Here is a 12523-nt window from a genome sequence, read left to right as displayed (position 1 = left end):
TTTGCATCCTATTGAGTTATTTCTTTGAATATATTAAAACATTTGGGTTGCTGTATTTGTAAATTTTGTTATTAGTATTTTTCTTTTAGTGAAGTGGAGCACCATTCTGTTGGGGAGGCTAGGCACCCCGGGTGAGGTTCCTACACATTGCATGTAAGTAAAGGCACCGGGGCACGATTGTTCTCAAGATTGCTGTGAGACTTGCTGTGAGGTTTGCTGTGTTTCACTGAGGTGAGTAGTGGTGGCACCTTTAGGCACCCCTCCATAGTAGTCTGCCTCCCCACTGATGGCCTCTGCTCACTTTTATTTAGGTTATGTTGGGCTGAGTTTTTTTTTAGATATTTTACCACATCTCTGGTTTTTTAGATTGGATTTGTTAAGGCCTCTTTTTTTTTAGACCATATTGTAATAAAAATGTTTATAATTCCTTTCAGTGTTTGTTGATTCTGCTTTATTTTTGACTCGTTAATTTTTCCCTCTTCTTTGCAGTTCCAGCCCTGCCTGTTTACTTTGATTTTCAATAAATAATTCATTTATTCAAACAATACGTCTCTGCCCTGTTTCAGAACGAATCTGTGTGCCTTACTAATCTTCCAAACGTTAATATTTTTGAGGTATTTCCTGGGGTGCAATTCCCCAGGTGGCGTTGTTGGTTTTCCCCCTCATACTACTTGGTGACCTCTTTCACCTCACCCCGCCACACAATCACTCACCATATTTACTGTGAACTATTTGGATGTGAGGAACAAAACAGCAAACACGGCGTAGGAAACTTATTAGGTAACCGGATCTCAGAGATGTCAAAGGTAGGTTTACTTACATAACTGTTTTTTCTTCTATATGTATTTGTTTCAAGAAAACAGATTGCAAACACTCATAAAGATGGATATGCAGCTTTGAACTGAGGGTGTACACTATCCTGTGGTTATAATTTACTTTATTTACTTGTTTTGTTCTCTCCCTCTCTTCTGTTAGTGGATTACCTCCCCCCAAAACCATTTGTATATTAATTACTCACCCTGTGTTACTTTGAATTCATCAAGAAAGTTTTTCTAACATGCCAACAGTGTTGCTTCCCCAGCTGAAGTGTTTTAAATAAACATTTCTGTGAAAAATGCACGTGTTAAGTACAAAGCATATGACTGGATAAATGATATCAGTATTATACTGCATGAGTTATGTGTGAGTTTGTAAATGGATGCTTTATATAATTTGGTGCTATTAAACGCAGGCCCCCATGACTTCAATTCATTCAGATTTTTCTGTGTTTTTCTCACACGCCTCCACGGAGAACAGAGAATCCAAAAAAACAAAAGTTTTTTTTTTTTTCATGAATTCAACACGTGAGTAATTGACACACAGATGGTCATTTTGTGGGTGAAGTATTCCTTTAAATATGATTTTGACGTGGGAGACATAACTATATATTTTTTGTAACAAAGAGATGGCAGAAAATTAAAAAACAACTTGAAAATAGAAGATAGCTGAAACACATTTATAACATTTATAAAAAAAAATACAGTATGTGGAATAAATAAGGTGGTAGTACTGTTATTTTATTTTTATTTCTATACTTGTTATGTCTATTGTTGTGAGCCAATAATAATCCACTGAGAGGTATGTATATTGATGTTTGTAGTTTTCCAGGAAATGGTGACAGCTGAGAGATGCAAAAAAAATGTAGTGTATTTTGACAATATGATTGTTAATGACATGCCAGGAACCGAAGACAGCTTAGAGTCAGTGAATGTCTCAGTTCCCACAAAGTCTAAATGTGAAATGAGAGCACAAATCAGTATTTCTCAGTCATGGCATTTTAGCCTTTATTGAGAGGGGACAGCAGAGACAGAAGGGACATGAGGACAAATGGTCATGACACGTAACAAAGGTCCCTGCAACATTTTTATAATGAAATGTTAGTTGATCCGGAGTGCACAATCTCTACACAAAGATAATGCAGCAATTGTATTAATCCAGAAAGTAGGATAATCAGTCACGTAAACCTCCTCACCCAGAACCAGATGGCAGAGGGGCATTCAACAAGTAGCGGGTCATCAAATACAGAAGACAGGCAACACGCAGTAAACCAACATACATTAATATTAAATATGACATTAAATTACTGGGCAATGCTCTGTGGCTGCAGACCTCACAGCACGTACATCACTAGGACATGTCTTACTATCTGAAACTTTATTTAATGATTAAACATTATTAGCAGATAATGTAACATTTGGTATGATTTAATTGTATGGTATAATATATGTAGCTATACTGTATGTGTGCATGACGTAGATATTAAACAACGTGCTGCCTTCCTATAACCTGATCTCTTTAACTACAGGTTTCACTCAGAAGAATGGAAGACCTCCTCATTAACGACACTTCACAAGACACCACCTTCAACGATTATGATCCTGCCAAATATTTTGTCTTATCCCCTTTTGGCATGTATTATTACAGCGGAGAGGATAGATTCATCTTAAAAGTCGTGACATGCGTAACCATTTGTATTGGCCTTCCTTTGACCCTCATGGCGATTTATGCTCTTTATTCTCAGGTATGACTAAGGTTTTTTTTAATTTACTGTACATGTCACGTGGGGCATCGGGGTCCAATATGTTTGCCAGGCGGCAGACAGGGGTGGGGATGGGGCAGTGTGAGGCTGGTATTGGGATACTCATGAGCCCCCACCTGAGCGCCAGTGTGTTGAAGTTATCCCTGAGGAATGAGGGATGTTGCTGAACCAGCAGATGGGTATTGCTGGCAAGAAAGGCTGCAGATATGGTAGTTGCCAGAGTAAAATCCTAGGAGGAGTTCAGAGAGGCTATGGAGTAGGACTTTTGGTTGGCCTCACCTAAGTTCAGGCAAACTCAGGAAAGGAAAGCAGGGCTTTGCTCAGGTTGTGTTTAGGAACGGAGGAGAACTGCTGACCCGGGCTTAAGGATATTGTTGAGTGGTGGAAAGAGCACTGAACTCCCTCAACATGTCCTCTGTGGAGGAGGTAGAGTCTGAATGATTTGGGGAATCCTCATCCATATCCCTGGCAGAGGTCACTGAAGTATTCAAAAAGCTCCTTGACGGCAAGGTGCCAGGTGTGGTTGAGATCTACCCTGAGATGCTGAAGGCTCTGGATATTATTGGGTGGTCTTGGCTAACGCCTTTTGAGTCATGCATGGCGGTCAGGTACAGTGCCTGTGGAGTGACAGACCGGGGTGTTGGTTCCCATTTTAAAATAGGGAACTGGAGGGTGTGATCCAATTATTGAGGTATCACACTGCTCAGCCTCCCTGGGAAAGTTTATTCCAGGGTGCTGGAAAGGAGGCTCCAAATGACTGTAGAAACTCAGATTAAGGCAGAGCAATGTGGATTCACCCTTGCAGGGCTACTGTGGGGGTCATGGGAGTTTGTCCCTTTATGAGTGAAGTGAGAGCCTGTGTCCACGTAGTCGGCACAAAGTCATGCAATTTTTCAGTGGGTGCTGGCCTCTGCCAGGGTTAGCTCTTGTCACCGATTCTGTGTGTGATATTCATGAGCAGGACCTCGAGGTGCAGCCGATGGGAGGGAGGGTTCCAGTTTGGGGAACTTAGCATTGCATCTTTGCTCTTTGCAGATAATACGGTTCTGTTGGCTTCATCGTACCTCCAGCATGCACTGGGGTGGTTGCAGCTGAGTGTGAAGCAGTTGTGATGAGAGTCAGCACCTCCAAGTCTGAGGCCATGGTTCTCTGCCAGAAAATGGTCGATTGCTTCTTCTGGTTTGGGAGAGAATTACTGCCCCAAGCAATGAGTTCCAAGTATCTCAAGGTCTTGTTCATGAGTGAGGGTAAATTGGAGCATGAGATGGACAGGTGGTTTGGCACATTATCAGCAGTGATGAAGGGATTGAGCCAGACCATTATGGTGAAGAAGGAGCTAAGCCGGAAGGCAAAGCTCTTGATTTACTGGTCCATCTACGTTCTGACCCTCACCTATGGTCATGAGCTTTGGGTAATGATCGAAAGAATAAAATGGCAGTTACAAGCGGCCCAAATGAGTTTCCTCTGTAAGGTGGTTGGGCTCAGCCTTAGAGATAGGGTGAAGAGCTCAGACACCCATGAGAGCTTGGAATAGACCCGCTACTCCTATGTGTCAAAAGGGGCCAGTTGAGGTGGTTTGGGCATCTGATTAGGATGTCTCCTGGGCGCCTCCCGTTAGAGGTTTTCTGAGCATTTCGAACCAGTAGGAGGCCCCAAGGTGGCACTAGTGCTAGAGGGATCATATATCCCATCTGGCCTGAAAATGCCCCAAGCCTTTGAGGAGCTCAAAAGCGTTGCTGGGAAGAGGGATCTCTAGAGAACATTGCTCAGCCTGCAGGTAGCAGCAGGCAGCAGGTCTGTTTTGGGGGCCAGAAGTGTAGTAACTTTACAGCAATAATATACTCCACAATTGCATAATACAGACATTCATGGTGCCCAGAGGTTAAATTTTCATAACGGTTACAATCTGATTTTCATTTGGTGCCATCATCAGGTCAAAAATTTTGATGAAATCAGTGCTTTGGTTCATGACTAAATGCCTGCAAAACTACTGACATTCCCATTTTATATCAGTGGAATACATAAGGAACTTCTGTTATCATGTGTCATGCCTATGTAATAAGAATAAGAAGAGAGGCTCACCTTGCAAACATAAACATGACACTCAATGTATGACTCCAGTCTGGACCCTCTGTTTGATAAATACAGCACATGTGTTTGGGCCAGAATGCATCATATCTGTGTCTGCAAAACAGGAGATCAATCAGGAAAAACATATTCTGAGTGAAAGGCATATTCATTTGCATGTGCACTTAAGTTCAAGAAATGTAAATAGTCTTTTGCATGTTATATTTTTAGGCAGGATGGTGAAGCCATAGTAGAATAAAAAACTCATCCGTGGAGTCTAGATGCTGGTAGAGGTGGTGGTGATGAGACGAAGAGTGTGCTGAGGATCTGGCTCAGGAGTGCTTTTGATGAACTCATCCTGGGCTCTAGATTTGATAACTAGAGGTGGATGAGGTGGAGGCGGGCGTGATGACTTCGCCTAAAATGACAGCTGACAGTAGCTGAGAGGAGAACAGATTTGAAGTTTGACAGCAGTGACATGATTGGCTGATAGAGATTGTGGCAAAATTTTATTGGTTCACTGGAAGAGGGAACAGCCATAATCTGCTGATTGGTATACTGATATTTGGAAGGAGATGGAATTCAGAACATGTTTACAACTTTTGTTTTCCTGCAGGTACGAAATGATCATGTTGCTCCAATCTACGTCATCAACCTGCTCATTTCTGACTTACTTCAGTTCTGCTACATGATTGTTGAGGTAGCACAGCCCAAGGAATGGGAGATAATCCGTATCTTCTCACTTATTTACCTCTTTTGTCTGTTGGCCAGTGTTTGCTTCATGGTGTGCATCGCCCTGGAAAGGTAGCTATTTGTTGATCCAGTATGTATGAAGCTACTTCTATGTCTGATAATTGTATTAGTATAAAATTCTGAAGCTGTGTTTGTCTTGTATTGCAGGTATTTGGTCATTGTCTTCCCACTCTGGTACCGCTTCAGACAAACCATCAAGATCTCTGTGCTGGTCTGTGTTATGGTCTGGACCCTGCCTCTTGTCTATGTCCTCCCGATCCTTTTCTGGGATGAGATTAAGGTCAAATCAATCATCTTCAGTGTCTTTTGCCTCCTTCCCCTCCCACTGCTCATATTCTTCCTGGGTGGGACCCTCAAAGCTCTGTCAGCTTCTATCTCAGTGCCATCTGATGAAAAACGACGAATTGTAGGAATTTTGGTCCTGGTGCTGCTTATTTACGTCCTGCTGTTCCTGCCTACTGTCATTTGGTTCCTGACAGATGAGCTCCAATATTCAGACACTCTCTACTACAAGTTTTCTCTGTTTCTTAAGATGAATCCTCTTGCAGACTTAATTCTGTATGTTTTCATGAAGAAAGGGGCCATAGACAAGGTATTAACCTCTGTGTGTTGTTGCAGAATGGACAGCAATGATATCAGCAGTGCAGCAGAATGAATGATGACAACATGTTTCCAGTCACCTTCATGTAGGCAGAGACAGTGAAAGAGACAGAAGAGAAAACAAAGGGAGACATGTAGGCAAGTAAAAAGTATAGAGGCAAAACAGAAGACACCTCATAGATACAAGGAAGCCCTGTCTTGACTATGATGTGGGAGTTCTACTTGCTGGGAAATGTTTTGGTAATCTTGCTCTGGTTCACTGTGATGGCTTCAACAAATGTAAACAAAATATTTTTTCATTTGTTTGTTAGTTGTAAGTTGATGTCTATCATTATTATCCATAATCACAGAAGCAAACCAGATATTATTTTTTTCAATTCACTGAGTTCATTATAGCCGCCACGGTATCTTATCCCTAAACTTTTGACTGTTTTTATGCTTTTGCGTTGGCAATAGCCTTGACTGAAGGCATTATGTTTTCGGGTTTTCCATTTTTCCCATTCTTGTCAATGGGATATTTCAAGAAGGCCTTGAGGAAATTTACTCAAATTTAACACAAACGCTCACTTGCACTTAAAGATGAACTGATTGACGGTCAAAAGTCGTGGTGACTCTGACATGGTCCGTCTCATTCTTGTGAATGTGATATCTCAAAAACACCTTGAGGGAATTCCTTCAAATTGGATACAAACGTCTACTTGGACTCAGGGATGAACTGACAGAATTTGATAATCAAAGGTCTGTGGTCAAGGTCAAGACCACTGTGAATCTGTGTCCATCTCATTCTTGTGAATGCAATATTTTAAGAAGGCCTAGAGGGAATTTCCTCAGTTTTGGCACAAATGTCCACTTGGACTTGGAAGTCAAAGTCACTCTGACCTGGTCCATCTCATTCTTGAGAATGTGATATCTCAAGAATACCTTGAGGAAATTTCTTCAAAAGGGATACAAACGTTCACTTGGACTCAGGGATGATTAGAATTTAATGGTCAAAGGTCACTGTGACCTCACAAGACATGGTTTTGGCCACAACTCAATAATTCATATGTAATTATGACAAAATTTAAAACTAATGTCTAATAGAATGAAATGATGAAATTATTACTTTTTTATATTCCAAAAGTCAAAGGTCAGCTTCACTGTGACATCATATTGTTCTGCAAAAACACTTTTCTGGCCATTACGCAATGTCATATGTAGATAAGATAAATAGATACTGAATGGGTGACACTAACCTTGACACTGTGCTGATTGTATGGATCTTCTGTGCTGTCAGGTAGAAGATGTGTTTGAAGCACTCGTGTTTTAGAATTTGTGGCTTCTTTGCAGCAACATACATACTTGAAGGTTTTTCTTCTGTCATAGCCACATATGAGTCTGGACAGACATGGATGTAAACTGTAACTGCAACTTCAACGGTTCGTGAAGGCATACAACCCTGAGACAGTGATTCGACTTTAACACAGAAAGAGCGTCTCTCATACACATTGTAATGTAGTTGCTTACTTTTTCTCAGTTGTAATTATTATTTTTTTTGTACAGATAATAAGCTAAACTACATACTACTTGTTGATCATAATTTAATTTAAATATTTGGGTGTTTTAGTAGAAGGCATGCTAGTTTTTAGGATGTGATTCAGAGAAATTATTTTACACCAGCTGTTGAGTGATTATCAGTATGGATAAAATATTATATCACAGTACGTGTAATGTATTATACATTTTCTTGATATTCAATAAAAATCTGTTTCTTGACAAAAGTGAGAATGTCTTGTTTTGGCTAACTCATTGCATTACGGCATGGCAGCTTTATGGAAATTCCAAATGCTTTACGAAGGCAAAGAAAAGCATTAAAATGACATTTTAAACACAGTAAGTAATAGAAACCAGAATAACATAAATTAAGATAGAATCCATCAGATGAAATGAATTACAATACAGACTGGATGGACCAGAAATACAGTTAATGTACAGTAATATGTGGCCTCAAGTGCAACAAATGAAACATATGTGCAGTGGGGAAACTGATCAATGAAAGCACAGAAGAACAGTGGAGCATTTATATTATTAGACGTCAGATTAGCCATGAAGTTGTTTCCATCTGTGCACAACATATTAAAATCAACTTCAGCCTGTTTGGTCCTGACTCAAGGTTTTACCAGTTGAGTGCTTCCTAAAGATCTAAGGGCCCCTCTGGGTTTATATTCTTCTTTAAGCTGAGCACTAACTTTTTTTCTTTAATCATTATTGCCAAATTCAATTATCTCTGACTTTCCTTGGTGTTTATTTAATATCTATTCATTATTCTATGGGCTATGAGGTTTTAAACCCAGTCCGAGGAACCCAATTGCATATGGGAAACACAGCATTGTAGGTTGGACAGTGACATACATGCTACAAAGGCTTCTACGACCAGGAGGTTAGCTTTAACGTTTACTTACTTAGTTGCTGTATATTCCATTGAAATGTGTAACGATCACCACTTGTATGTCAACATAGTAACCTCACATTTTCACTTTTGTAATGGATGGATGGACCTGCATTTGTATAGCGCCTTTCTAGTCATCCGACCACTCAAACCGCTTTTACACTACGAGTCACGTTCACCCGTTCACACACACATTCATACACTGGTGGCCGAGGCTACCATACAAGGTGCCACCTTCCACTCAGTTTAACACACTCATCATCGGGAGCAATTTGGGGTTCAGTATCTTGCTCAAGGATACTTTGACATGCAGATTGGAGGAGCCGGGGATCGAATCGCTGATCTTCTGATTGGTGGACGACCAGCTCTACCTGTGAGCCACAGCTGCCCCAAGTGAGTGGTGAGTCGGAGATTTCTTTGGCTTTGGAGAGATGCTTGTGTGAGCCGCTGCTACTAGTTTTATTATAGACCTCCTTTTGGATGCTAAAAACTTGACGTGAATTGCAACAACTTCTGCCCACAATAACACTACAGCTGAGGTTTGGAGATTTTTGTCTGGTGTTCATCCACTCTACTTTAACGACTCCCGGGAGCTCTCTACAAATGTCAGAAAAGGTATGAAGATGATGAAAAAGATACTGTCCAAGCTAACTTCACAGTCTGTGAAAACAGTTGTGTAATTTCTTCAGTGATTTGTCACGTTTCCGAAAATAACCCTGATGATGTCCTCTGGGTTGTTCCAGGTTAGGCATTGAGATTGCACATTTTTAACAGAAAGCCTTTGTTACAAACTGGGTTCAAGGAGTTTGACAGAAGGCAGGGATGTTCTAACAAAAACTGCTTGCATAATGGGATGTGTAGGCCTCAGGGTTTTGGGAGATTGAACCCTGCTAGGGACTAAAAGTCATAAATTTTTACCATTCTTTTTAAAATCTGTCTCTTGCAAGCCCCATTTTTGTGAAAATGCATTACTAAATCACTTTAGTAGGCCTACCCCTTTAATATCCTGCCACAGAACAGGACAACAACATTAGGATTCCCCCTGAATTGGAGAAGAGATCAATGTAGACACCCAGGGTAGCACGGTGAAATAATTATACATCCCATTCGACTTGGGAACGCCTTCATATCCTGCAGGAGGAGCTAGAGAACACAATTGGGAAGAGTGTTGTCTGGGCCACCTTATTTAACCCGCTGAGACCCAGATGCAGGTAAGCGGCAGGAACTGGATGGATGGACAGCAATTTTGGGAGGGTGGCATTTAGCATCCATTTGTGGTAGTGCATCTTCAGCACGTGCTTTGCCTTTGGGATGAGTAACCAGACTGTTGGTGCTGCAAACAATCAGCTCTAATCTTGCAGGGAGGTAATTGCCAGGAAAAAAGCAAACCCATTAGGTCAGTGTTGCTTGTATAACAAAAAGGAGAAAAAAATGTTGCTAAAACTTTTTTCCCATTATTTTTTCAGTTTACACTTTTGATCTTTTATCCAATTTTGCCTGCGGTTACCAAGTCGCAGAAGCTATTTCTAAGAAACACTGGTTAAAAAGGAAGCTGGCGCACCAGTAGGATTTTCCTGGAGCCATCACAGAGGAAGGTGATGGCTTGGGAACTCACAGAGTAATATACACGGTAAAAGGGGAACATGGCCCATGTGAAGTGACAGTCTAAACAATCTCAGAATAGAGTTTAAAGCAGTACTTTGTGTGCCAATGTCGTATTGTTGTTGAGCTTGTTAAGGCAGCAGCACACAGACAGTGATGCACAACAAAATGATCAAAATGAGTCTGTGTGGCGTCCGTCACCTTAATGTGATCACGTCCCCACTTGTCATATTTTGATGCTTGAGTAGAAGCTGCCTTTTGTGTTGTATCTTAATGCAGATGGTCATCTGTTAAGTTTAGGCAACAAATCTACTTGGTATGGGTTAGGATAAGGTCATGATGATGACGTTAGTCAGTGATATGAAAAATGCCTGACTAAGTAGTGACTCATGATTAATCAACTCAACGTTGATTTTATAGTTTTACAAGGGACACAAACACCGTTCTCCTGGGTCAAAGTCCTGAGCTTGTTGGAGCCACCCACCCTGAGCAAACTTTTGTGATCTTTATATCATTTCTGTTGCTCTAAATGTCTGATAATGACACAGATGGGCACTGTTGAAAGCCCTGTGCATCTCATACAGACGCTAAAGGGTGCATTGTACATCGGTATCTTAAGCTGAGGGTTATTGGCCAAGCAGTGTTTTTGACACCCTGGCAGTAAGCTCGGGCTGGTCACTTCCTTTAAAACACACTCCGACGGGTTTTCAAGTCTGACTCTCAGGTTCACCATGGTTACATTCAGCAGACAAGATGGATTGTGTGCTGATATGAAACTTTAGAATAGAAAGAGTGTACATGGTATTTTCTGATACACAAAGCAGTGGGATGTGAGTAAAATGTTAAACTTTTTCAATTTTGTTCAGTTTGCTTGATTTCATTCTGCACCAGCCTTCTGTCTTCAGGCTGTTCACAGTTATTTGTGCCATTATGACATATCAACAAGTTTTTCTGTTCAGTGCTGCAGTGAGACACAAGCTGTTACTATGGTAATCACAAACACTTTTAGGGGCTGACTAATTATAGATTTTTTTAACCATTACAAGTGGATATGGCTAACGTCATACTGCCGTTCCTAGGACTGCACTCTTCTGGACAGAGACCTCATGTGTTGTACCTAGAATCCGCTGGAGCCCCGTCACAGCCCAGAGGGCTCGGTTTTCCACTGGATAACCAGATAATTTTCAGTTAAGTAGATGCCATTTCCTGTATTCTAGTGTATTTTAACACCATATTAGCACCAGATAAACCAAACTGGTTCTGTGAGATATAGTTCTGGCTCAATATAGATCAAAAAAGGGCCCAACATAAAAGTCATTGCAACAGTAATGTTTTTACCACCCAAGAGGGCAGTTTATCATGTTTTAACCAGCCAAGAGGGCAGTTTAGTGTGTTTTTTCCACCCAAGAAAGCAGTTTAGTGTATTTTGCCAACCAGGAGGGCACTTAAGCACACATTTTTACCACCCAAGAGGGCAGTTAATCATGTTTTAACCAGCCAAGAGGGCAGTTTATCATGTTTTAACCAGCCAAGAGGGCAGTTTAGTGTGTTTTTTGGCTCCAAAGAGGGCACTTTAGTGCACGTTTTGGCTCCCAGGAGGGCACTTTGGCTGCCAAGAGGGCACTTTAGCATGCGTTTTGGCTCCCAGGGGGCACTTTGGCTGCCAAGAGGGCACTTTAGCATGCGTTTTGGCTCCCAGGAGAGCACTTTAGCGTGCGTTTTGGCTCCCAAGAGGGCACTTTAGCGTGCGTTTTGGCTCCCAGGAGGGCACTTTAGCGTGTGTTTTGGCTCCCAGGAGGGCACTTTAGCGCACCTTTTTCAACAATTGGGCCACAATTGGGTAATTGGGCACCTGGGGTCCTGTCTAATGTGGTAGACCTCTGTTTCTACTGATCTTGTGCTAAGTGCCTGTTCCTGTGCTGCCACGGTAAGTGCTTTTGTGCTGTCAGCATTCTCCAGCCACTGGTAGGATTTCTTGATGTCGGCCACTTCTTCAATCTGTCGGTGGTACATGCCATGCAGGGGCTTGTCCTTCCATGATGGTTCATCCAGGTATTCACTATGTATGTATATATATATATATATATATCAGCACTCCCTCTTGCTTAAATATCATTTCTGTTCAATATTAACTCTTTTTGTAGCTCTTGTGTCCACCAACTCCTGCAGAGAAAGAAAAAGAAATCTGTCACTCTTGCAGCTAAGCCGTTCACCAGCTGCTCTCTAACTTTGTCTTTCTAATGTTTGGTGTTGGGCAGGTAGTGTACAGTGGGTTTATCAAAGCTTTCTCAGAAGCTACCGGCAGCTGCTGGATGACGGGAGAGTAAAACAAAACAACACAGTTACATCTGTAAAATCAAAATGACTTGTAAGAAGTTCAAATACTCAATGAGCTGAGGAGAATTGTTAATTATCTGAGGGTTTGCCACTACAAGTGACCTGTTTGACATTACACATACTCATTTGATCCACTGTTGATATCAAAATATTAATTT

General features: G+C 41.3%; 1 protein-coding gene across 1 annotated transcript; it reads left to right on the top strand.

Moving 5' to 3' along the window:
* The first annotated feature begins 2359 nt into the window (after positions 1-2359).
* Positions 2360-6053, top strand: LOC126391658 (G-protein coupled receptor 4-like). The gene is made up of 3 exons (XM_050046551.1): positions 2360-2560; positions 5262-5449; positions 5546-6053. The coding sequence occupies exons 1-3, from the start codon at positions 2360-2362 to the stop codon at positions 6051-6053; spliced, it is 897 nt and encodes a 298-aa protein (XP_049902508.1).
* The last annotated feature ends 6470 nt before the right edge of the window (positions 6054-12523 follow it).

Source organism: Epinephelus moara, chromosome 6 (assembly GCF_006386435.1).
Source record: "Epinephelus moara isolate mb chromosome 6, YSFRI_EMoa_1.0, whole genome shotgun sequence".
Lineage (NCBI taxonomy): Eukaryota > Metazoa > Chordata > Actinopteri > Perciformes > Serranidae > Epinephelus > Epinephelus moara.
This window is presented reverse-complemented; position numbering and strand designations above follow the sequence as displayed.

Excerpts from the sequence above, each read along its gene's own strand:
- LOC126391658 (XM_050046551.1), top strand. The coding sequence starts at position 2,360 with ATGGAAGACCTCCTCATTAACGACACTTCACAAGACACCACCTTCAAC. Across the intron at positions 2,561-5,261 it reads TTTATGCTCTTTATTCTCAG|GTACGAAATGATCATGTTGC; the intron begins GTATGACTAAGG and ends GTTTTCCTGCAG. Across the intron at positions 5,450-5,545 it reads GTGTGCATCGCCCTGGAAAG|GTATTTGGTCATTGTCTTCC; the intron begins GTAGCTATTTGT and ends CTTGTATTGCAG.